This window comes from Camelus bactrianus, chromosome 29 (genome assembly GCF_048773025.1).
Source record: "Camelus bactrianus isolate YW-2024 breed Bactrian camel chromosome 29, ASM4877302v1, whole genome shotgun sequence".
In the NCBI taxonomy this organism is placed as follows: domain Eukaryota; kingdom Metazoa; phylum Chordata; class Mammalia; order Artiodactyla; family Camelidae; genus Camelus; species Camelus bactrianus.
Window position 1 is genome coordinate 19,227,884 of NC_133567.1, and position 26,254 is coordinate 19,254,137.

General features: G+C 39.9%; 1 protein-coding gene across 7 annotated transcripts in view; it reads right to left on the reverse strand.

The window, feature by feature from the left end:
• The window catches only part of TPD52 (tumor protein D52), a 211,216-nt gene that overhangs the window by 86,861 nt on the left and 98,101 nt on the right, over positions 1 to 26,254 (reverse strand). For 5 of the 7 annotated variants that reach the window (XM_045514146.2, XM_074354952.1, XM_045514143.2 and 2 more), the window contains 4 exons: positions 16,600 to 16,715; positions 9,700 to 9,848; positions 7,984 to 8,085; positions 100 to 141 (listed from right to left, as the gene is read on the reverse strand). In XM_045514146.2, coding sequence (XP_045370102.1) covers positions 100 to 141; positions 7,984 to 8,085; positions 9,700 to 9,848; positions 16,600 to 16,665 — 359 coding nt within the window. In that variant the 5' untranslated portion in view covers positions 16,666 to 16,715. The remainder of the gene's footprint in view (positions 1 to 99; positions 142 to 7,983; positions 8,086 to 9,699; positions 9,849 to 16,599; positions 16,716 to 26,254) is intronic. The other 2 variants (XM_045514152.2, XM_010951646.3) reach the window with 1 other exon arrangement.

Below are 26,254 nucleotides of genomic sequence, written 5' to 3' on the forward strand. Positions count from 1 at the left end.
AAAAAAGCTAATAACAGATACGTAAACAGACCTAATGGCCTCCCCTCCCTCCAAAAAGGAAGCATCAGACAAACTACATTTTGTAAAAATATACTTTACCTCATTGCAGGCATGCTAATTGAATGTTGAATGGAGCGTATACTAAGAGGCAGCATTAAAAAGAGATAGAAATGGAGTTAGTAAAGTGGTGATTAGACACTGTACAAAGCAAACAAAACTTAGCTTCCTAGAAGCTTGTTCTTGTAACACCATGAAGAATTACCTACTTTTTGAGGTGGAGGGGATCAAAATTATTCCAACATAATTTACTTTTTATTCATGAGCCAATTTAATCCCAGCAGTTAATAGTGCTAACAATTCAACTTTGCATTTTTATAGCACTCTGAAAACTGACAAGAGCTTTCACCTCTCTGTCAGGCGTCTAGCATCGAGACTTAAAGGTTAAATAATTTACCCAAGGTCACAGCAGAATCATGAATGGAACTTGGGTCTTGGAGACTCCTAAGCCAATGTTCACCGCCTCCCCTCAAAAAATGAAGCACACACATTCAGGCGCGTGCACACACACACACACACACACGAGGCCACGGAGGGGCTCCTGCAGCCGCCTTTTTCTCACATACTTGTTACCAGAATAGGAAGGTTTCAAAGTAAGTCACTACTCGACATCGTCAAGTAACTTCAAAATCACGTATCACTCCTTAGGAGCAGCGGTATCAGTTTTCTAATAAGAGATAACCTGTACTTCATTCCAATTAAACTAAACGTTCTTTTGAAGGTCATAAAAATAATGTTTGCCCCCCTGTTTTACCAGGACTAACTTTTTACTCACGGGCGAAACAGTTCCCTGTCCATTCCAGGTTCAAAGTTAACTACTCTCCAGCCATCTCCCATAGAGACCAACTCACAAGGTCAAAGTGCCTCAATTCTCAGGCTCACAAAGTCACTGTATGCACTTTGCCAATGCTGTTAATATCCTAATAACATTCTGATCACTGACAAGCATTTTGGGGGAAGCTGGACAGTCCAAGGTATCAATTCTCAACTATATTTAAATGTTGTTGTGCCTGTTTATGATTTAGTTTTCTCCAAGACTTGGTTGTTACAAATAACTCTGTGTTTCAAATGTAGCTCCTCAAATCTAGATTCGCATTAGTATGTAAAAATATGGAGCATGATCCTGATATGAATCAAAAAGAAGCTGGCAGTTCAGACAGTCAAGATGATGAGTAAAATGTTCAGACAGCTTTGTACTTAATGTTGCACATAACACAGGAAAAGACCCACTGTCGCTCAGCATCCTCTCCATCCTACAACAGCGGTAGATACCTTGGGTATAAGACTATATTCTGGGAGGAATGTAAGAATTTTTTTCCTGCTGTATCTACTGCAGTGTGCTGGGACCATATGGGAAAGATGGGGATTAACGAAGATCATCTTTCCTAGCTTACACCAGAACCCCGAAGTTACCTGCCCTTCCTTGCAGCCTTCTAAAGAAGCCGCCTATGTAGCCACATTGCCAAAGCCACCTCCACCATCACCAACAGAATAAGTGGATCAGTAGAGCTTCACCCACCACAGTTAACCCCTGGGCAAGCTACAAATTGTTTAGACCGAATTAAAAAAAAAAAAGGTTTAAGACAATTATGATTCTTAACATGGGATTCTGTAATTAGAGGACACTATGACACTGGTCAGTTAATAGTAGGTACTTGAGCTAGAAAGTCATGTAGGCTTCGATGTTGAGGAAAACCATTTTGGGGACCAGGTAGAAGCTGCAAGAATGCAGAGGAAGTCAGTTCCCCAAGAAAGGACTGAACATAAGCACAGAGAAAGGCAGAGAAGTGAGGGAGCGATGACCATGCGGGGAAGAGGGCTCAGTGGGAGAGGAGTGGGTGTCTCGGTTTCTTTGCTTTCTAGAAGCTACCGTGATTTCTAACAGCTTTCCAAACAGCAAGGACCATCTGGGTGGGGCATGGGCTTACTTCCTTTCCTCTCCTTGGATTCCAAAAGAACTGTCTTTCTATACAACACATCCCCTTTTCAGGTAAACTGAAACAAGAAGGCAGTGGGGAGCCATGTATGACTCATCAAGGGATCTGCTGTGGATTCAGTAAGAAACGGATGGTGGTGGAGCATCAATGCAGGGCGATAGCAGGAGGGCAGGGGAAACTGATGAGTAGGTACACAGTCAGGAGAAGACACTCAATAATGTTGGAAATACACACAATTTTTTAAGTATTTCATTTTTACAGTATTACCATGAGGAAGGACTACCAATACGCTTCCAATAAAACCAAAGTAGGAATGATAATTTGGGGCATTTAAGTTATTAAGTATGTAGCAGGTGCCAATGATGTCTGTGATACGACTTGAAGAATGTTAAAGATGATCACTTTGAGAATTCTAAGAAATAGCACAGCATCTCTTATAAAGGACTTTAGGATCCTTTATAGGATCATGACAAAATCATACTTGCTGGTGCTGAGTTTCAATTAGCAGCCAAAGAATTTAAACATTTGAGTGCCAGGAAGAATATACCCACGAAACAGGTTTAAGTGGGAATGTGTAAGAAAAAGCAAGGAAGTGATTACAATAAGGTGTTTATTTTGTGATAAATCACTGAGTTGGATTTCTGTATGTTTTACATTTCACAATAAGAAAAGATTAAAAATGCACCCACTGAACAGAGAATGAAATCAATTAAATCACTACAAAGCCAAGGTCTCCCCACCTTGGAAGCACCATTACAGCAGGAAGAACCATGTCAAGCTCCCTCCCCCACCCCCCCAAGTTATCTGAACTTCTCTACAGGTCACGTTTAAATGAAATGTTCTTTTGTTGGTGGCTCGTCTGCAATCTAACAGTCGGGCCGCTGTCTGGCCATTTCCAGCTTCTCTGTGGAAGGTTACACAAAGCTTCAACTCGCATCTCCAATTTCACTGGTTTAAATATAATATGGAAAACTTTAAAAAGCAAAAAGCCATGTTGCTGCTGAGCCAGAACTACCTCTAACAGATATATTGTGAGGGTTAGTTAGAAGCCATAAAGCAAATTTTGTTAAAACGTTTTCCAGCTTGATCTTAACCCTCAAACCTAGTAACCAATAATCAAAGTAGGAATGTAAGTTTGGGCTCCTCAGAACACTGGGGGAAAAAATTAAAGAGGGCAACCTGATTCTCACTCAGACTCACTAAGTACTTCACAATCTAACATTACTCTTACCTTGGAGAGGTATTTTTTTTTTTAAAGCTGAAATGATTTTTAAATTTTTCCTTGTTTCTTACCTGTTTATTTGATCCTTTCATCCCTAATAATAATAAAGGGGGAGGAGGGGAGGGAAGCAGTGGACAGAGAAAGGAGAGGTCGTGGTGAACGTGGCTGACCGCTCACTGTGTGCCCGGCCTGCCTGTGAGAGCCATCCAGGTATTGTCATTCCATTTTGCCCTCAAATTAATCTCCTGATTGTAGGCGATGAACCTGAGTGCCTGGAGGGCCATAGTCTTAACTGATCGTGGGGAGTCAGAACAATGCAGGGGGGAGTGCAGGCCCCTGAACCCGGGTGTGCTGGGTTCAAATCCTGGCCTTCAGCCACGTGGCTGTGTGACCTGGGGCAAGCCCCTTACTCTCTCTGTGGCTCAGTTTTCCTCATCTGTAAAATCAGAAAAATAATAGCACCTACTATATATGGTCATGCCTGGAACATAACTGTCCACCATTATTATTATTATTACAGATGACTCGTAACTGAAACACACATTAATATTTATTTCATATTATTTTCTTTAGAGCTTTCAAATTTCACCCAGCTAATGCTTTGATTGGTAATTTGAACCCTACAGTCTAGAACAGCTCCTGGCACAAAGCTGTCATTCAGTAAACACTTCCGAATAAAAGAATGAATGAATAAATAATTACAGTAACAAAAATTAGGAAATATGGGTGTGACAGAAAAGTTCATGAAAGCTTTTCAAATTTGAATCCAAAGGTACTCTATGTTAACAAGAGAAATGAGATCATTTCTTTTCCTATTAAGTGGCAGAAATTTTCAGCAAAATGGAATTGTCTGGAATGACTTTAATAAGCCCAAAACAAACACACAAAAAATCTAGAGATTTACAAGAGGCAACACACACATAAAAAGGAGAAATTGCCTTTGAAGAGAAAGGCAATGTTAATTAGCATTTCCTCTTAAATGTATCAGAAATATTTGACTAACGAGGCTACTGAATTACGAGCACATGCTATTAACGCTAACATTGATGTTTAACACTGCCACCAAGAGACAGGAGAAGGCTCTTTTAAAGTTTCTCTCAAAAAAAAGGCATGAGTCAATGTTTAACCATGACGATGTGTAAAGAAAAAGCAAACGGGAGAGGAGTGAATGGGAACACACTACGGGGAGAAAAGTGGTCTGTCCCCAGAGGGCCTCTCAGGAGGGCGCGCATCACCCGGTCCTAGGGCTGGTCCTCGATCTCCTGGCAGCAGCAGACACCTAACTGTCAGGGCGTCAAAAACAGATCTCTCTCTCTCTCCTCTCCTCCTCCTTCCTCACCCACCCAAGGCATACGACAAATGTCTGCATCCCGACTGCAAATTTATTAACTGATAATGCAGTACAATAAAAACTGTTGCTGACTCTAACAATTCAAGTCAGCAGAATGTCCATGATTCCATCAGACAGTGAAATCAGCCCACAGGTCTGCCAGGTTCGCCTGGACTCAGGACATAGGGGAGTTAAGATTACCCGACTATTTCAAGCCCTGGAAGAAAGGGGCTCCTGTGTCCACCTCCTGGGAGGAAAAGAAACACTCAGATCTGCTGCCCCAGCTCCTCTCCCCCAACAGCTTGGGGGCCTGTGGCCAGTATCTGCCTCTGCGACTGACTCATCTAAAAGATGCAGGTTTTCTTCATGTGTGTGTTCTACTACATATGTTCTGTTACATATTCTATGCTTCTATTATGTGTTTTCATATATTTTGTTATATATGAACACATTAAATCAGATTATAGTTAGGACACCTTGGCCTAGAAATGATTTTTTTAAGTGACTTTACCCAACATTGAATCTGCGAGAAAAAATTCCAAAATTTAGCTTTCAAAAGATAATCTTTTCTTTTTAACTGTTTTTTAAAATGTATTTTATTTAACTTATTTTTTTAATTGAAGTACAGTCGATTACAACGTGGTAATCTTCTGTCTCCCATTTCCACGTTATAACGTAAAGCATTACTTTAACCTGCATGTACTGATGCACAATATACTATTCACTCAAAGCTGGACTGAAAATGGTAGCGTATAATCATAATTATGCATATTTTTAAATACAATGAAGAAAGTGACTATGTAAGGAGCTGAAAAAGAGCAGCTCAATTTGTGTCTGGTGAATTACGAAGAGCACATTCTGGGCCATACTTACGCACCTTTGCTTAATGTTTTTAAAGGTATAAAGAAAGAACAGTTATACATACTAATGAAGCACATTCCTCAACAGCACTGACACATTTTTACATTTCTGTTTCTATTACATCTAACGTTGTATAATCAGGTATTAACAGGGATATTCCATTCTTAACTCGCCCCCAGACCCCACTTCCTTCCTGCACTCCATCCACTCAAAGATTTTAAGCTCTTTCTGAACGAGAATCCTGGTCTAGGTTATACCCTTTGGACCTGTCCACAGTAGGCACTTTAATGCTAGCGGGATGGATTATGTGAGCAAATACGTCCTCACACAACTCAACTAAATTCAGATAAAACCACCTTAACAGTTACCTAAAGCACTTAAGCCATTTTTAATTGAACACCAAAGATACGGAATCAATCCCATCACTATTTCTTGAGCTTTTTTAGCACAACTTTAACTTTAAAGAGTTCAACACTTAGAGTTTGCTCACCTCTATGATTTTCTCTGCCTTCCAGGGCCAAGTGTCACTAAGAAAGGGCCTCAGCTGTGAGTACCTATTTGATTACTTAAGAAGGCAAAGAACCAGGCTATACAGCAAGTGACCGCTCGAGAAGACCATTTGCATTAATAGGAACACAGATGGAGACAACCGTATTGCCCTCCTGCTTACACTCTAAAGTCCTTTCCCCTCCTTTAGTTTTCTCTGACTACTAACTGGATAATCAGAGAGTCTGTAATAGGAGAGAGAGGAGAGGTTTGCGCGATATCACAAAGATTCCTTCTTACAAGGCATGCTTTGGGCTGACATCTTTTTAATGTGCTTTCCTTTTCAGACTAATATACTATATCTTTCCTTTTGCAACCATGCAATTTCTTTGTGTGCATAAAGAATGCAACTAGTATAAAAAGTAATAAAATAATAAACACTATAAGCTAATAAGATAAGCACTAAAAAGTGCAAAGTAATGGTATATTTTATCTTAGACATACTTTACCACAATTTAAAAAATATTTTTCAGAGTAACCTGTACAAGACGGAAGACTAACATTGTGAGACAGTCCATATGCTGCCTATTACAAACTGCATAATGGAACCCAGGTGAAGGAGAATTCCAACATCTTTACAAAGGCACCAAAGAAATTAAAGCATCAGAAACAAACAAAGTCAGACATTAAAAGGGAGGAATTCTGCATGCCATGGTAAAGCTGCTTCTTTTTACCAAAAAAAAAAAAGTAAAAAGAAATGTCAAAATTGTTTCCATGTCACTTGAACCACAGCGTCAAATTATGCTTCTTTTAATTTCTCCATTACTCATGGTATACAAGAAACCCTCCCTTGAAAACAGGAATGCACCAGAGAAAAGGTATTCCAAAATGCAAGGAAATTATGTACTGGACAAACACGACCATCCAATGTGGCATAATAATCTAATAAGCACACTTGTCTTAGACCACTGCCCGGCTGCAGCGATGGTTCAAACTCTCCTTACCTAAAGGAATGTGAAAAGGCTTGCAATCTGCAAGAAGCCAGAGTAAGCATTAAAAAAGAAAGGAAGTTCCAGTAAATCTAAAACAATTAAATAACCTACATTTAAAAAGTCACATAAGGTTTTAACTAAAATCTAAAGGGGTATACAGTCAAGTCAGCAGAGGAAGAAAAGAGAACCCCTAAGGGAAGTTACATAACTGTCAAAAGGGTTTAAGAAAGCTATGTTTATCACATTATGTTTAAAATGATAATAGTCCAAATACAATGAGCAAGTCATTTAGCTTTTTTTGGTACACAGTAGCATACATCAGTTAACCAAACTTATTTAACCAACAAAATTCTGGTTGTAAAATCTACTTTCCCCACAAACAAAAACCACAAAGGCATGCAATCTGAAAGGTTTAAAGAAAACACACACACACACACACACACACACACAAATCTTGCATGCCAACGGAAGCACAGCCGATTTAATCCACGTTTGTCATTTTCAGCGCTGTTTTAATCCACGTGGCGGGTGGCGCGGGGCACGGGTAAACACAAAAGCACCGTGAAGTGGTTTTATCAAAATGGCCAGGAAAAGCCTGCAGACTCATCTAAATGTAAATGCAAAATAAAAAGCAACAGCTCAAAACAAGACTGGGGCCTCAGCATGAAGAGATGGAACAAGTCAGTTCACAAATGAGCATGTTGTAACCACACCATGGTATAAAGGTGTACCATCCAGCAGCGAAGGCGGGACTCGGTCCAAGCGTGCGCTTCAGGGCTCCTGGACTCGGCCCCATCAACACAGGCTCGGCTCACAACCACAAGTTTGCAACCACGGAAGACATACTTACCCTGCATGATCCAGAAGGGCTAAAAGGACAAAAGTTCACAACCAGAATTTTTCAACAACCTTAAATGTACTCATAAGATGATTGTTTGGAAGGCTATGCCTGTAAGAATTTAGGGAAGCATTTCAGGTCCTGGCTTGAAGGAGTGCCCTCTCTCACTCAAAAGGAAGGGAACCCGTCAGGAAACTCAACCACGATAACCTGCTTTCATTTGCCTCAGTTTACTTAAGCAAGGAAAAACGAGGACGTACTTCACGTCTTCCAGCTTTTTGGTGATGACTGACCCAACCGATGAGAAAGCAGCTGAAGCCTTCTGTCCAGCCTGAGATAAGGTTTCAGATGTCTTCTTGTATCTATATTAAATTATAAAAGAACAAAGAAAAGTAAGCTACGCTTTCGAGTACCAATTAGTCAGAGTTCAGTGATCACCACCTCTTGGTGAACTCTTCAAAAACAAAAAAAGTTTCTTTTAGAGCATCCAAAATTCTTCACAACCACCAGGTCAGTATCATCACATCATCTTCTCAAGCGTCACTTCAGACACCATCTTCTGCAGGGCCCTAGGACAGCCAGAAAGACAGAGGCCCCCAAAGGCAGCGCCAAAGAAATCAGTGTAGGGGCTAGAAATAGTCACGGAGCAAAGACCAAAGGAGTCAGAATTGAATGAAACCACACCTCTTATTTTTTTCCTTTTCCACTTAAGCCAAACAAATCTGAACAAAATGAAATCAAATTTCTTATGTGCCTTTCACAACGTTATCTCCTACAAAATGGCCAGAAGCAAGGTAGGGCCCATGGGTACTTTTTATTATCCAAGTCAGTTTGGGGTGCATAAAGACTTTTTTTCAGTTTTGCTTATCTGTAGAGCTATCAAATAAGGACTGATGGATTCCCGACAGAATAGGAGAATGACTCGAGTGGGATATTTGCTAGAGCACAAAGGTATGATTTATCACCTCCCTCTTCCCATCTCTGCAGGGATTTGCGGAAAGAAAAACAAAAACAAAGAATACGGTTAATATCCCCACACTAAGGAAAGGAATGCTCAGGCATTTTTACTTACTCACTCAAGATCAATACAAAAAAAAAAAACCACACAGCTTATGATGATACAAAGATTAGCATTCTGCTTGTTTTCCCACTGCCTACTTCTATGGTCAGAAAATGGACAGAAGGGGGTGGGCACCTAGTGCGGGCAGGTCAGGGTGCTGTTGGCCTGGCTGGGCTGGTCACCGGATCAGCAGGCGGGACTGACTGGAGAACACAGTTGGGAGCCTGTTACTAGAAGCCTGCTCCTCCTTGTGCCCAGAAACAAAACTGCATCGTGATAATGCCTTATCCACACCTGTGATCAAAAGGGCCAGAAGATTAAGGGGTGAGCCTCTGCCACCAGCACATATCAGAGACAGCGACCTGAGAGTCTTATGCTACGTACAAAGTGGGGTCAAAAAAAGACTGTCTCTGTACTAGGTCAGACCTAAGTTCAAATCCCGCCTCCACATTTTGAGAGGGGTGTGACCTCAAAACTTGTCTGCCCTGTTTCACCACCTGCTCTATTGGCTTATTCTGAGGACTCAGGGACTCATGCATATTTCTGGCAAGTCAATATATAACATGTTTGGGACTTAAATTATCTTTCTTTTCTTTTTTTTTATGGAGGTACTGAGGATTGAACCCAGGACCTCATGCATGCTCAGCACAGGTCTCCCACTGAGCTACACCCTCACCCCCAAATTTTATTTCTTCAACTCACATATAAGGCTGGCTTGCTTTCTATTTCCTGAAACAGTTTGAAAGGCTGAAGTCAGAGAAGAGAATCAGATACACTTGAGAACTAGGGGAAAGTGCCCTGCGCAGCACAAAGAAAAGCAGCAGAAACATTCTCATTCCCCACTTCCCCGCCCCAGACCAAGAGAGCACAGTGTCCTTTACATTCTCAAGAAAAATGTAGGATCAAGGGAACATACGCAGATGTGGCTGTCACATCCTGCCACCCTTTGGCAATGTTCTGTTTTAGTTCCTGCAGAGAATTGATCCCAAGTTTCCGCTTGATCTCTGCTAGATGCTTCTCTTTGGCTGCCAACACTTGAGACAGAGTCTGGATTTCCTCTTCCACCTGCAAGGAAGGGGGTTGGGGTAGGAATACAGCAAGAGTCGTTCAGAAAGTTAAGGCAGTTAGTGCAAAACTATACTCAAAATTCCAGTCATTTGAAAACATTTTTGATTCATCTATCTGCCTCTTTAAAATCAACATATACCATGGCATTAAGTGAACTGGTTACATGTTGATCTCTCCCAGGGAGCTGCTTTTTTCTCTCCTTCCTATTTTTATCTTGAGTCGTCCTCAGCCTGCTTCCCTCTCCCTACACTTCCTTACTCAGTTATCTGATAGAGGCTTTAAAACCTCTACACAGATAATATTCGAATTACTCTAACATCCACTATTTCTGACCTCTGGGTTCGTGTTTCCAGCTGAATATTTCTGCTTGAATGCCCATAAAAACTCGTATGCGTGTATTATGCCAAACTAATCTCCATCCTGCAACAAAACACACACAACCAAGCCAAATCAAAAGCCAGCCTTCTTGCATATTTCATGAGTTTATACTCCAGTACAAACCAGAGTTTATACTGTCAGCCTCAGTGTCTGCCAAAGTCACAGGCGCAGAGAAAAAGTGTCTCCCCTAGAGAGTTCTGCAGAAGTCCCGTGTGGACCCCTTGGTGCTGCCTCTGCCTGGTGGTTGGAAACAGGTCCCTGACCCAAGGGCAGCCAACTCATCGAGTGGCTACCAACCAGTGATGCCCCTGGTGTGAAAAGAGATGCTCAACTAATCAGTCTTTCTCGTTCAGGAATCTGAGAAACTGAGATCACATTGGGAGGAGAAGCTGGAAGGACTTGGATGAAGAAGCCCTGAAGAACAGGTAGGGCACAGTGAGACTGTGAGGTGTTAGGGAACCTTAAACATACCTGAGGAGGCCAAAACTATAAACAGAAGCTATTGGGGGAAAAAAGACTTACAGACTAGAGGAAGAGCCAAGAAAACAGAGGGAAAGGGCAGATTCATGGAGAGAAATAGATACCATGTGGAAGAGACTCCTGCATCCAAAAGCTGAAAACCTGGGTCCCTACAGTACAGTTGGCCCTCCTTATCCACATGTTCCACATCCACAGATACAACCAACTACAGATTGAAAATATTCGGAAAAAACGAGTTCCAGAAAGTTCCAAAAAGTAAAACTTGAATTTACCATGTGCAGGCAACTATTTACATAGCATTTACATAGGATTTACATTGCATTAGATATTATAAGTAATCTAGAGATGATTTAAAGCATATGGAAGGATGTGCGTAGGTTATATGCAAATACTATGCCATTTATATAAGGGATTTGAGGATCTGTGGATTTTGGTATCCACAGGGGTCCTGGAACCAATCCCCTGCAGATATGGAGGGAGAACCTTAGAAGGCTGCTTCTCTTGGCTTATAGCAAAGTTATTTTCTCAGCCTTGACCTGCACAACAGTTCCATGATTTCAAAGACAACATGGCCTTTAGAAACAACATAGAGTATTGTTAGACAAACTGGTAGCAGTCAACAAAAGGAAAGGAGGATAAATCAGATGTGATGTGGCCACAGCTGCCAAAAAAAGAGTAACATACTCTAAGATAGCATTAATCAGAATCCAGGTCCAGAACAAAAATAATCCTCTTGCTTGTGAGACAGGACCTCACATATTATACCCGTTTTGGAAGTCACACTTTGAGAAGTATTTTCACAAAGTGGGATATGAGAAGAAAAAGGGAACAATGAATACATAAATGAATGAATGAGTCAGTGAATGAGTAAGATTCAAAATCAAGTTTGATGACTTGCCCTAAGTCATCAAACTAATACTGTAAAGGCCAGAATTTCAACCCAGGTTTTCTGACTCCACTTCTCAGTTTACTGGCTAATTCTCATTGACATTGTTAGCTTTATAATACTTCTCTTTACCTGAACTCCAAATCTTCAGATACTTCAAAGAGTAGGCATAAAAGCTAAGTTTTCTACCTCTTGACACATCTCTGAAGTACTCTCTTCCCCTAATGAAAGTTGGGAAGAAAGACAACCATCTTTCTGAACAACACATAACCCAATATATTCCCTGCTCTTGTTGGTTAGGTTATGCTGCTAACATACCTAGCTCAGCACACCACAACAATTCCTTAATTCAACATTTATACGCATATATAAATCCCTGACATAAATCAAGAATGGCACAAGGTCCTGGGTTTTATGCCCAGTACCTCTACTTAAAAAAATTAATTAAAAAATGCATAAATAAACCTAATTTACTCCCCCCAAAAAAACAAAAAAAATTTTTTTAAGAAAAATGAAATGTTTTAAAAAAAATAACGACTGGAAAAGTTACTACAAAGTTACGATAATCAAGACTGCATTCTAGAACTGAGAGTCCAGAAATAAACCCATACATTTATGATCAACTGATTTTCAACAAAGATGCTAAGACAATTGAGTGGAAAAGAATAGTTTCCCATGCACACAAGTGGTGCCGGGAAAACTAGATATCCATATTTCCATATGCAAAAGAATGAAGTTGGACTCCTAAGTCAGACCATACACAAAAATTAAGATGGATCAGAAATCTAAATGTAAAAGCTAAATTATAAAACTCTTAGAAGAAAACACAGAAGTAAAGCTTCATGACCTTGCTTTTAGATATGAGATCTCAAGCACGAGAAACCAAAGAAAAAAATAGATAAGCTGACATCATCAAAATTTAAAACTGCTGTGCTTCAAAGCATACCATCACGGAAGTAAAAAGACAACTGTCAGAATGGGAAAAACCCATGCAAATTAAATATCAGATAAGGATCTAGTATACAAAATACATAAGGAACACTTACAATTCAATAGAAAGACAAATAATCCAATTAAAATGGACAATGGATTTAAACACATTCCACAAAAGAAGATATAAAAATGACCAATAATCATATGAAAAGATGGCCAGTATCATTCATTAGTAATCAAAGAAGTGCAAATGAGATACTACTTCAGCCCTACTAGGATGGCTGTACTCAAAAGGACAAATGATGACAAGTGCTGAAAGGATGGAGAGAAAATGGAACCCTCACACATCTCTGGTGGAAATGAACAACTGTGCAGTTTGGCAGCAAAACAGTTTGACAGTTTCTCAAAAAGTTAAACATGGAGTTACCATATGACCCAGCAATTCCATTCCTAGGTGTGTAACAAGAGAATTGAAAGCACATGTCTACACAAAGACCTGCACACGAATGTTCATAGCAGCATTATTCATAACGGCCAAAAAGTAGAAACAATCTGGATGTCCAACAACTGACTAAAGGATAAATAAAAGGTGGTAGTAGACCTATACAATGGACTGTCATGCAGCCATGAAAAGGACTGAGGGACTGATATGTTGTTACAACAGGGATGAACCTTGGAAACATTATACTAAGTGAAAGACGCCACTCACAAAAGACCACATATTGTTTGATTCCATTTATAGGAAATGCCTAGAATATATAAACAATATTTCAAAAAGGAGTGAAAAAATAACAAGTGAAGGATAATTTTTTATCTCCATTTTATTTAAGTTTCTACAGGTATTTCAAGCAGTGATTCTGATGTAAAAAACTGAAAACTAACATTTCGTTTAAATATAAATGGTTTTTATTAGATCTAATTATTATTAATATTGTGATGATGATGATGATGATATAATTTGAGGTAAAGTAATAGCATATCTGCCACATGTCATGAAATGTTTAGAAAAATTGAATAAATTTCTGGTAACACGTGAATACCATACAAATAAAAGGGTAAACGCACAATCATCAGAATTCATGACAACTTGGGTACAAGACTCAGTGCTGCGATGCATTACCTTGTGACCTTAACCTTCAGAATCTTGAATTAGGCAATAGTTTCTGCCATGTGCCAACGAAGCACAAGTCACCAAAGAAAAGACAAAAATTAAAAACTTCTGTGCTTCAAAGGGAACTATCAAGAAAATGAAAATGGGAGAAAATGTGTACATTTCATATGCCTGATGACTTCATTTGCTAAATAACATTACATAATCTATTGGCAGCTTTAGACCTACATTTCCTCCTGCATCACATCATCACAGTAGCACCTGCCTCATAACACTATAGTGAGGATTAATGAGATAATGATTGCAGAAAAACTCAGCTGCCCGCACAGTCTGCAGATACTAGGTGCTATTACTGTTATGTTAGTATTATTGGTAAGGAAAAAATGATACTGAGAGCTGGCAAGAATTTGGAAAACCTGCTTTCTCACGTACTATGAGAAACCTTCTGGGCGGCATTTTGACCTTGTTGGTGCACATGGGAATGACTCTTGTGTCCTTAAAACCCAGTCGACCGAGGGATTCTACTTCTAGGAATTTATCCTAAAGAACGAATTAAAGAGGTGCACAAAGGATTATATGTTAAGAATTTCTATCAAAATATTGTTCATAATAGCAAAACGGGCAACAACCTAAACATTTATAAATAATATGTCCATTAATTAAAAGTGAACCTGTAGCAACTTTTAAAATAAAGCTGTGGAAGATTATTTACTGGCATAAAATTCTGTTTGAAGTTCAGTTAAGTGAAGGAAATGTACACGTGTGTATTCTGATGCCTTCTTAAAATACAGAAATTTATAGCAATACATACATAGAAAAAAGTCTGGAAACATCATCTAAAACTTTTACACTGTAGGTTATGTCTATACAATAGCAACAAAAAATCTGAAAAGTAAGTTAAGAAAATTCCATTTATAATCACATCAAAAAAATAAAATACTTCAGAATTAAGGTAACTAAGGAAGTACAAGACTTGTGCACTGAAAACTACAAAACATTGCTAAAAGAAATGAAAGAAGACCTAAATAAATGGAAAGACACTCCATGTTTATGGATTGTAAGACTTAATATTGTTAAGATGGCAGTACTCTCCCAAATCAATCCTCAGAGTAAAGAAAAGCCAGACAAAAAATCCCAATGACATTTTATTGGGTGGGGTTAGATTCTAAAATTCATATGAAACTTGCAAGAGACCTTAAAGAATAGTTTTGAAAAAGAAGAGGTGAAAGTACGTCCTGGTTTCAAAACTTACTACAAAGCTATAGTAATCAAAACAGTGTGGTACTCTCAGAAGGACAAACATACAGATGAATGTATCAGAATTGAGAGTCCAGAAATAAACCTTTACATCTATGTCAACTAGTTTTTGACAAGGATGCTAAGAGCACTCACTGAGGATGGGCTCTTCAACAAACGATGCTACGAAAACTAAATATCCACACGCAAAAGCATGAAGTGAACCTTAGCACAAACCATATACAAAAATTAACTCAAAATGAATCACATTAACTATAAGAGGCAAGTTTTAGACGAAACCATAGTGTAAATCTTCATGATCTGAGTTTGGAAATGGATCCTTAGATATAATGCCAAAAGCACAAGCAACCAAAGAAAAAATAAACTGGACTTCGTTAAAATTTAAAACTTTTGTGAAAGTGAAAAGACAATGTATGGAATGAGAGAAAATATCTGAAAATTATATATCTGATGAGGGTCTAGTGTCCAGGATATATAAAGAGCTCTTAAATCTCAACAACAAAAAGACAAATAATTTTTTTTTAAATGTGCCAAAGGATCTGAATAGATGTTTCCCAAAGAAGATATAAGCACATGAAAGATGCTCAACGTCACTAGTCGTTAGTGAAATACAGATCAAAGCCACAGTGAGATACCACTCTACACTCACCAGGACGGCTATAGTCAAAAACAGAAAATTCTAAACATTGGCAAGAATGCAGAGAAATTGCTGATGGAGATGTAAAATGGTGGCCCTGCTGTGAAAACAGTTTGGCAGGTTCCCCCCAAAAAGTTATACATGGAAGTATCACATGGCAAGCAATTCCACTTCTGGGTTTATCCCAAAGGAACTGGAAATAGGTAATCAAACAAGTACACACATACTCGTTAGTTCAGTATCTACAACAGTCAAAAGGTGGACATCTCCCAATGTCCATCAACAGATGAATGGATAAACAAAATACAGTAGATACATACAATGAATGGAGTATCATTCGGCCGTAAAAAGCAGTGAAGTACCAATATAACAGGGATGAACCTCCAAGACGTTATGCTAAATGAAAGAAGCCAGGCACCAAAAGTCATTTATTATGTGATTCCATTTAAGTGAAATATTTGGAATAGGTAAAACCAATAAGACAGAAAGCAGATAAGTTGTTGCCAGGGGCTGAGGGAGGGAAGACCGGGGATGCCAGTTTAGTGAGGATGGGGTCTGTTTTGGACATGAGGAGGATGTCTTGGAGCTACACAGAGATGATAGTTTCACAACACTGTGAATATGCTAAATGCCACTAAATTGTACGCTTTAAAATGGTTAATTTTAAGAAAGAGAGAGAGAGGGAGGGAAAGAAAGAAGGTTCAGAGTGCCTCTAGCCACAACACTGCCAAGGATAGAACAAGGTCACTGAAACAGGTGAAAAGCCACGTGCCTCAGGTTAGTGAGGTCCCTTAGAAGACACTCACTGATACCCCTCATACCCGTTTTCCACTTCACCCCTACTTCTCAGGTGCACTTCACCTGCACACGCCTTCCCCCACACAAAAACCAACTGACCTCACACTCTCCCATCTCCTCTCCCAGCTCAAGGCCTCTAGGACAAGTGGACACATGGTGCTTTCTCTCCCCTGAAACTGACTCTAAGCCACTACCACGTGCTTTAGAAAAACAAACGACAATATATTTGAAGTGCAAAACATGACGTTCCAGAGGAATGCTGCTTTACCTTCGCAAGTTCTTTTCTTAGCTCTTCTTGCTCCTCCTCTGATAGAGACTCAGTGGTACCGATCATGGCAGCAGCATCTTCTCCTTCCTCGGGCACTGGGTCTGTTCTCAGCAGACCTTGTTGGAGAGTGAAAAGAAAAAAGTTCTGTAAGGTATGAAAGCTGAGTAAAATTCTCCTTTGGGCTCCTCCCCTGCCCCAGCCAGAATAAAGTCAATTAGGTTAGAGTCACATGTCATCTTTCTACACCTTCAAATGACCTGACCCGCCCAGGAAAGGACAAAAGAAAAGTCTGAGCTCACCACTAAAAACCACCAAATTACACTCTGCCAAAATATGAATTTAGAAAATACACCATTCTCTCAGCCTCAGTTCACTTCCGCAGTCACAAAGCAGGAGAATGAATAGGCCAAGAATGGGATCTTGCCAAGACTTCAGATGCTTAATAATAATAATAATAATAATAATAACAACAACAACAACAACAACCAGAAGAAGGAGTCTGTAAATGTCTTTAGCACCTTCTGCTAACCAGATCCAACTCTTCACAACATCAGTGAAGAAATGCTGACCAAACTCAACGCCCAAAGAAATTTTATTCCATTTCTTGCCATTAGTTAGTGGAGGAAGGAGACACCCTCTTGTAGCTGTTTAAAAATATGTATTTCATCCAAATACTCTTTAAAAAGTCCTAATGCATGTATTCAGAGAAATGACCAACACCCATACAGAAGCTTTCTACTTTATTTAAGACCAATCCTGTCGCACCCATTCTCCTGGAACAGAGCCAATGTCTACTGGTCCATCAGGAAGAACTCGGTATTTCCAGAGGGTGGCTGGGGAGGCACCTGCCTCTGAGCAACTCTCCCCTCTTTTCTGCCAACCAAGTACAAGGCTAAAGGCAAGGCCAGTGAGGCCCCCGAACCTTGGGTGCAAAATTTAAGAGGGCACCAAAAAAACTCAATACAAACAATTGTAATATTTTAATGTAATTTTTAAATCAAAGTTAATCCAAAGAATCCATGATGAACAAAATACCGAATTTTTAAATAGGAAAAATGGCTCTGCACAGCTCTGCTCCTGACCTTGTCTTCATTTAAAATACTGGTATTATGTTCATCATGGATTTCTTTTTTAATTTTCCTAAAATACTGCATTGACATATTTATCTTTTTAAAAAAATTTTTAATGGATATACTGGGGATTGAACCCAGGACCTCGTGCATGCTAAGCATGTGTTCTACCACTGAGCTAGACCCTCCCCCCCATAACATTTACCTTGACTGAAGGGCATTTTGGTGCCCCTCTAAATTTTATACCCGAGGCAAAGCCTCACCCTCCTCACCCTAGTCTCAGTTCTGCCATCTGTCCCCATGCCCTGGCTTTGGGTTCTCACGGTCTCTTCTGGGAACAGTTTTTTTGCATAGGGAACCTAGGAACAGCCACCTCCTCGTCCTGTTCTCTTCCTGCCACTGAGCATTGCAGCAATCACACGGCTCCCCACCAACCCCCACGGCCATTTCTGGGAAGGGCCCGTTCAGCCATGGTGGCAATGTGGCATCTCGCCCAAAGCGAGATGCCAGGCAGCCGATTTCAGACCAAACAGGCAGGCAGAGAGGAAGAAGGAGGGAGGGTAAGTACTCTGTTCAACAAGCAACCAACGCCTGGCAGGTCCAGGAGAAGTAGATTCATATCAGGGACAAAGTGTACGGACGTACATTGTGTAAAAGGTACAAAGGTACAAAGACACTTGTTCATGGTCTATTGTATATTAACGGCCTAACAGTAGTTGATAATTATGACAACAATAACCAGAAGCCTAACAGTGCCAAAACAGCGCCTACCTGAAAGGTGTTTACAGAATTGTTAAAGGCATAAAAGTAATACAAATAAAACAATTCAAAAACCACAAATTGGAGTGGCAAACGGAATATGATTAAGCCTGTAATAACCTACAATGGAAAAGAACCTGTATAACTGAATCACTTTGCTGTACACCTGAAACTAACACAGCATTGTAAATCAACTATACTTCAATTGAAAAAAGAAAAAAGAATATGATTAAGCCCTCTCATGCTGAGACAATACATCACAAGTAAAATCCATGGGTGGAAAAGCTCAGTGAATTAACTGCTCCTATTGGTCTACTTCAAAGTATCTTCAAACAGACTGCCCAAGTAATGACAGACATCTGATCTCGTCACTCTTGATCTCGGTTCCTTGTTGTTTTCAAGACATAATTCAACCCCCTCCAGTTTAGCACATAGATCTTATTGGACCCATCCCCTGCTACCTGGCACTGGAACCTCTTACTCCAGCTCAAGCTAAATCAAACTGTGGACAAGGTGCTGTACTATGTACAGTCAGAAACCGCTGAGGAGGGTCCACCTGCGTTCACAAAGGTTTGCCCCACACCAGATTATGTGATGAGCAGCGTGAAACTGAGGATGGGAGACAAGCCCATAGGCAGCAATTGTATAAGGCAAGATGGAACTACAACAGAGTTCATTATAAACATTCTTTATTTTTAATGCTTTGCTCAGACCTCTCAAGATCTCCAACAGCAACAGGACCCAACAAAACCCAATAAAACTCGCGTGCTAAACCATGCCTTAAATAGCAAAGAGTCTTTCACACTTTTTAATAAACACTATTTTGAAAATCTACTTATGGACGAAAATGCAGTATCTGATTACTGATAATGCTTGATGCATAACTGCCCAATTCCAAAAAGATTCTAAGAGGATTCTGATACTAATCAAGAATTTAGTTGAGCTACCAGGAAAAATAAACTGTCCCAGAAAAGGGGGTTATGGAGTTGTCCACAGTTAGCTTTGGGACATCCAAGATGACCTTGAGATTTTTATATTCAGAAGCTAATAAAGTTAGTAATTACATGTTCTGCTTTTTTTTTAGGAGCCTGTAGATGGCAGCAAATTATCAATATTAAATTCAAAGGTGAGGTTTGTTTTAGGATAATCAACTGGGGGAAAAAATGGAAAATAAAGGACATGGAGGAAGAACAGAATGACAGAAATCAAAATCACCTACAAAACGTAATAGTCATGACTTTGGAAAATTATTAATAATCACAGCCACCACCACAAAGTGCATTCTATTTATATCCAAATCTGAGCTGAGTGGTCCAAATACATTACATCATTTAGAGGCAACACTTTTGGGAGATGGGGACCACCATCACCATTTACAGATGAGGAAACTGACGCTTACAGAAGTTAAGCAACTTGCCCATGGTACCATACCTGAAAAAGTGTTAGCGTTAGGGTTTTAAACCTGAATATTTTTTATCTGAATGTATATGCTTCAAATTATTGATTTTAGAAAGCACAAAAAAAGACAAGAGTAGAGGTCTAAAGATTAGACCTGGGAGGTATCCAAAAACAATAATAAGTAAGACTATAAAAACGGTAGACTAGATCAAAAGCAGTCTTTTCATCATTTCCAACTGTATAGTTTCCCCAAACCGGGGAATCCAAATTTTGCCTTATATGTTTTTCTAGGTTTTATCTCACTTCTCATAAGTCCAGTAAAAGTACAGTATTGATTGCAGAGGTAGAATCTGGCATTTGGGAGAAAAGACATTCATTTCTCATTCATAACATGATAGTTGGGAAATGGAAATGTTTTAAAGTGCAGATTATTAAAAACTATAAATAATGCAAAAAAATTCATTTTTATGTTCCTCCTCAGAGTCTGACAGAAATCAGTTGTTAAAGGACAGAGAAGGGTGAGAAAAAAAACGATCTATTTATTGGGATCTAATACACCAGCCACTGTAAGGGAAGATTTACACATTTACACGTTACCTAAAAAAAAAAAGAAAACAGAAAAAAATAGAACCTTATAACCAACCCCCAACAAGAAAAGTAGTATTTGTAGTGTTGCTTTCCATTAGGAAATTGAGGCCCTCTGAGGTTTGGTAATTTGCCCAGAGCCACAGAGATGAATACACAGGTCTTTCTGACTCTAAACTCATGCTCCTTCACACATGCTTTTCTTAGAGAAATTCCAAAGAGCAAGTCAGAAGGGGAGCTGGAATCAGAGAGCCGAGGCTTCCTACTTCACTGAGAGTGTGAGCACCTGGCTTAAAAGGCACGGATACCATTATCCAGCCCCAGGGACTGCAAACTGGTGATAATTTGTCCCACCAGGTTATCAACATTTTAGCCACTTGCTTAATTCTTCGTCTAGTTGTGCAAACAGAGTGACAATCTGTCTTCAATGGCACGCATGGGATTAAGGGTCTCATCTGAGGGGCAGAGCTTGGCACCCACCGACAGGCCAGGCGGGAGGCCGCCTGCCAAGGGAGAGAAGGAGAAGGACAGGGACCAGGAGGACGCTGCCCCCCAATCCTGAGACACCATTTTTCCTTCTCTATTTTACATCTTTGAACTCGAGATGCATCCTACAGCCAGCCGGCTAAGCAGTCCCGGCGGCAAAGTTGTTTATCACCTGTAACTGTGCCTCGAAATCTGCAGAACAGGTGTCGGTGGCCTAGAAAAATCGCCGACCTTTCTTTTAAGAAAGCCCATATCACAGACTTCTTATGACAGCAAAATAAATAAATAAAATGGACATGGATTATTCCTGGTTGAAAGGAATTCAGGTAAGTTAGTCAATGCATGTGAAGATGTTTCAGGAAAACTAACGTAGTTAACTTTAAAAAGTAAGCAGAGGAGGGTTATGGTCAATGTGTATGTCTGAATAAATCTGAAAGAGTGTTAATATGCATTAAAATTAAAACTTTAAGTGAAATTAAGGCATTTTTTTTTAGTGCAACTTGCAGCAATTTTTTTCCCCTCAATGAAATATAAAATAATGGTACATCCTAAAATCTGGGGTGCCTTTGATGTGATGAAACGCGATCCTTCAGACGTCAGAGAACTGGCTAGTAATTTGAGAAAAATGAAGTTCTTAGGGTTTTGGCTTCGGTGGAAAAGTGTAACGAGTGAGAACAGTGGGGAAGACGAGGAAGGGTGCGGAAAAGCCTTCAGTCTGGACAGTCCTCAATTCCAGACAACAAGGTCCTCATGTCACAGCCTCATCTTTCACCTCAGTCCTCACAGTGCCCGGAACAAAGCAAATGTTCATAGAAATTTCATTAGAGCTAATTTATTGAACAGAGATTTAATCAAATGAAGCTTCTCTTCTCTTTACCTAATGCACAGCCACCCACTCGCCACACAGTCCCAAAACAGTCAAACAGGGAAAGCAGCAAAGCCTTTTTTAATGCAAATTTAGAACCTACAATTAAAATTAAGCCACAGTGGGGAGGGGATAGGGTACAGCGCAGTGGTAGAGTGTGTACTTAGCATGCACGAGGTCCTGGGTTTGATCCCCAGTACCTCCATTAAAATAAAATAACAAAATTAAGGCACAACTGAGAGCTTGGTGAGGACCCTGATGCCCAGGTGCGATGGGTGCAGCCCAGTCACTCCACATCGGAGCACCCCACCTAAACAGCTCTCTCTTCCCTCCAGTTCTTTGTCTTTGATCTTTTTTTTTTTTCTTCACAATTAAGGCCAAATGTTTCCTTTCAAGACTTTGTATGATTATCAATGAAAACCTTTTTAACCATTTTCATACAATATTAGGTCTGAAAAGAATTTTGGACCATTTAAATTCAAACACTTCATTGCATAAAGATAGGAAACACAGGTCAGAGATTTTTTTTAAAGTAGATGATGTTGCGGTTTGATTTGTGTCCCCTGAAAAAGATATGTTCTACTTCCAACTCCCAGGACCCGTAAATGTGTCTATTTGGAAACGGGGTCTTCGCAAATGTGATCAAGCTAAGATGTGATCATACTGGATGCGGGTGGGCTCTAACCCAATGACTGGTGTCCTTATAAGTAAAAGGAAGTTTGGACACACAGACCCAGAAAGAACATCATGGAAAGATCCAGAGCACACAGAGACATGGGGGAGAATGCTGTGTGGCGACGGAGGGCAGGGATCAGAGAGATGCAGCTCCAGCCAAGGCAAGCCAAGGATCACCAGCAAGCAGCAGAAGCTAGGAAGAGACAAGGAAGGACTTCCCTGCAGATGTCAGAAGGTTGGCCCTGCTCAGACCTTGATTTTGGACTTCCAGCCTCCAAAACCATAGAGATACCGAATTCCTGTTGTTTTAAGCCACTCGGTCTGGGGCACTTTGTTAGGTTAGCCCTAAGGAACTGAGCCCCAGGAAACTGAGCCCCAAACCCATTCATTAGCTGTTTTAAAAAAAGTAAGAAGGCAATAATACTGCCTGGCTCTCTGGTTTTTTATAAGAATATTTTAAAGGGTAATGAAATAAAGAGTGAGCACATATTCAATGACCGATAAGGATTTATTGTTGCCTCGCTTTCCCATGTACTACAAGTCATCCTGGCTGTTTCTTCTCTCCTCTTGTCCCGCACGAAGCTTGGCTCACAGCTGTCACTTCCTCACTTCCCATTAGTCTCCAACCCCCAGCAGTCGTCACCAGCCCCTCCTCTGCCCCTTCAACCACGGACAGTTCTCGGTCATGATCTCATCTGACATCCCCAAGGCATGCAGCACTGAACCTCAGTCTGAAGTCTCCCATCCTCTGATACCGCCCACCACCCTCCCTGGGTTTTTTTCTTACCTCTCTGAGATGTGGTTCCATCTTTCCCTCCCAGGAGTCCATTTACCACCGCACCTCCAATCCCATCACTCCTGCCTTAGTTCTGGCCCTCACCATTTTTTGCTTAGATTCTGGCCCCCAGAGCTCCTTGATGGTCTCTGTCCCCTCCAATCCATTCACCCCCCTGCCACCAGAGTGAGCCTTCTAAACTGTAACTCTGAGCACAGCACTCCTTGCAGTAAATCCTTGTACAGCTTCCATCTGCTAGTAAAGCTCACTGCTCTTGACAATCCAGAACCTACCTTGTCCATCTCCTGCTGCTGTCTTCACCTGCCCTCCTCCCTCCCCAACAGTGCTCTCCCTGCATCTTCCAACCTGCAGGTCCTCTAGGGAAATATGTTTTTTGAGGGTTTTTTTTTTCAATTTTATAATAACTTTATTGCTTTGTTAAATGTATATGTAGATTTTTAAAAATTTTTTATTGAAGTATAGTTGATTTACAATGTTGTATTAGTTTCAGGTGTACAGCAAAGTGAGTCAGTTATATATATGTATTCTTTTCCATTATAGGTTATTACAAGATATTGAATATAGTTCCCTGTGCTATACAGTAGGTCCTTGTTGTTTATCTATTTTATGCATATACAGTAGTGTGTACATGTTAACCCCAAATTCCTAATTTATCCTTCACCCTCTTCACCCTTTGGTAATCATAAGTTTGTTTTCCATGTCTGTGAGTCTGTTTCTGTTTTATAAATAAGTTCAGTTGTATCTTTTCTTTAGACTCCACAAATAAGTGATATCATATGATATTTGTCTTTCTCTGTCTGACTTAGTTCACTTAATATGATGATCTCTAAGTCTATCCATGTTGCTGCAAAAGGCATTCATTTCACTCTTTTTATGGCTGAGTAATATTCCATTTATATATATATATATATATATATACACACACATATTTATATATATATATATATATACACACACATACACATCTTCTTTATCCATTCATCTGTCAATGGACATTTAGGTTGCTTCCATGTCTTGGATATTGTAAATAGTGCTGCTACAAACATTAGGGTGCATCTACCTTTTCAAATTAGAGTTTTTTGGGGGGCATATGCCCAGGAGTGGAATTGCTGGGTCATATGGTAACTCTATGTTTAGTTTTTTTAAGGAACCTCCATACTGTTCTTCATAGTGGCTGCACCAAGTTACATTCCTACCAAAAGTATAGGAGGGTTCCTTTACCTCCACACCTTTGAGGGTTTTTTTTTTTAAGGAATGTATTAACTCAAAAAGCAAAATAAAATTAACTGCCTCCCTTACTTCTTTTTCCCATTTAATTTTTTATAATGGTAAAATATATAATATAAAATTTGCCATCTTAACCGTTTTTAAGCATACAAGTCAGTGGCATTAATTACATTCACAACAGGTTTTTTTTTTTTTGGTTGTTTTGTTTGAGCTTTTGTCATTTATTGTTAACCAATGAATGTTATTCAAAATTACAGATGGAACTGTAACTTAACTGTACAACAAAAATTACGCTAATAGTAAAAGCCTGTTGGAATTTAACAAAGACTCATTAATATATTTTTACAGTGCTATATGCACATGTGTTCCCAACTGCTAATAACTAAAGTTATAATTGGTTTAATGAAAACCCATATGGCAAACAGTTGCTCCTGTTTAGAAAAAAATTACACAGCTTTAAAAATGGATTGAATCCATTTTAATCCTAATCCACAAATACATTATAGACAGCAAACTACCTTCACCATCTCTTTCCAAATCATGCTTTCCTTTTTTATGTCGTTGTACATGTTATTTTCTCTTCCTGAAACCATCTCCTTGTTTCCAAGTCCTATTCATTTTAATAAATCAGCATGAAAAGTCTCCTGTTCTTGGAGGAATTCTCTGGACTTGGTGACCTGGGCCCACCCTGGGCAAAACACCCTCTCGTACAATGCCTTCGGTGCTTAGAACACAGCCCACTAGGCTGGGCAACATTTGACCTTAGTGCTGTGCTCCAGTCCTGTGGGTTTAACCCAACAGTCTCTGGTACACAGGGTCTGGCACAAAACTGTTGCTCAGCAACGCTCTCTGAACAAAAGCCCTGCAGGACGTCACCCTGTGGAGTTAAGAGGGAACGATAAGAACCCGTCTCCCTTCACTGCCTACCTTGCCTGTCTTTTTATTTTATTTCCATCTCACTTCACTGCTTTCACCTACAAAGGTTTTTCTATTTTAAAACAGACATAAAATGTCACTTTGCTAAAGAAATACAACCCTGTCTCATACATAATCTATCCAAAGACTGTTACCATTTGGAGCAGGGCACCTACCTCCATGTGACAGAGAAAGTGTGTACACAGAAAACGCACCGGGGTTGGCTAGGTGGGGCGCAGATAATATTCTAGCAGGAAGAATCTAACATCTGCCACCCCCAAGAAAATTCAGGTAGGAGGGAAGAAGTTGCCAGAAGAGGCGTCTGAGATATCTGCTATTGGCGTCTGAATGTTAACACTGTCTACTCAAGAGAGAATTTCTAAAAGTATAATGAAGCCCTAGGAGCTTCACTGGAAAATAAAACCATATACACTTCTCTTACACAGTCTTCAAAGAGGTGAAGATGGCTTTAAAACACGACTAGGAACAAGAAACTTCAGTCTCTAGGATCGTTTTCTTTAAGCATATATAAGAAGAAATGTGCATCCCTTTTTTAACCAAGACACATACACACACACACACACAAAATACAACATACAGTTCAAAATATCTTCAGTGGTCGCATCCACAAAGATCACAAGATAAAGATATTTTTCCCCTTAAATATCTGTGCTTTGGAGCTCCAGCTTTTCTATGCCTCATTCTTTGTTTCCGGATGTAACAAAATCCAGAAGAGGGGGAGGAATATTTGGAGGTCCCCACATCAAAGTAGTTCTCCGTAAGGGATCCTAAAAGCAAAGGATCCACTTAAGACAGGGCTTCACAACCGGACATGATGAACATTTTGAGCCAGACAATTCTGGAGGCGGGGGGCAGGGT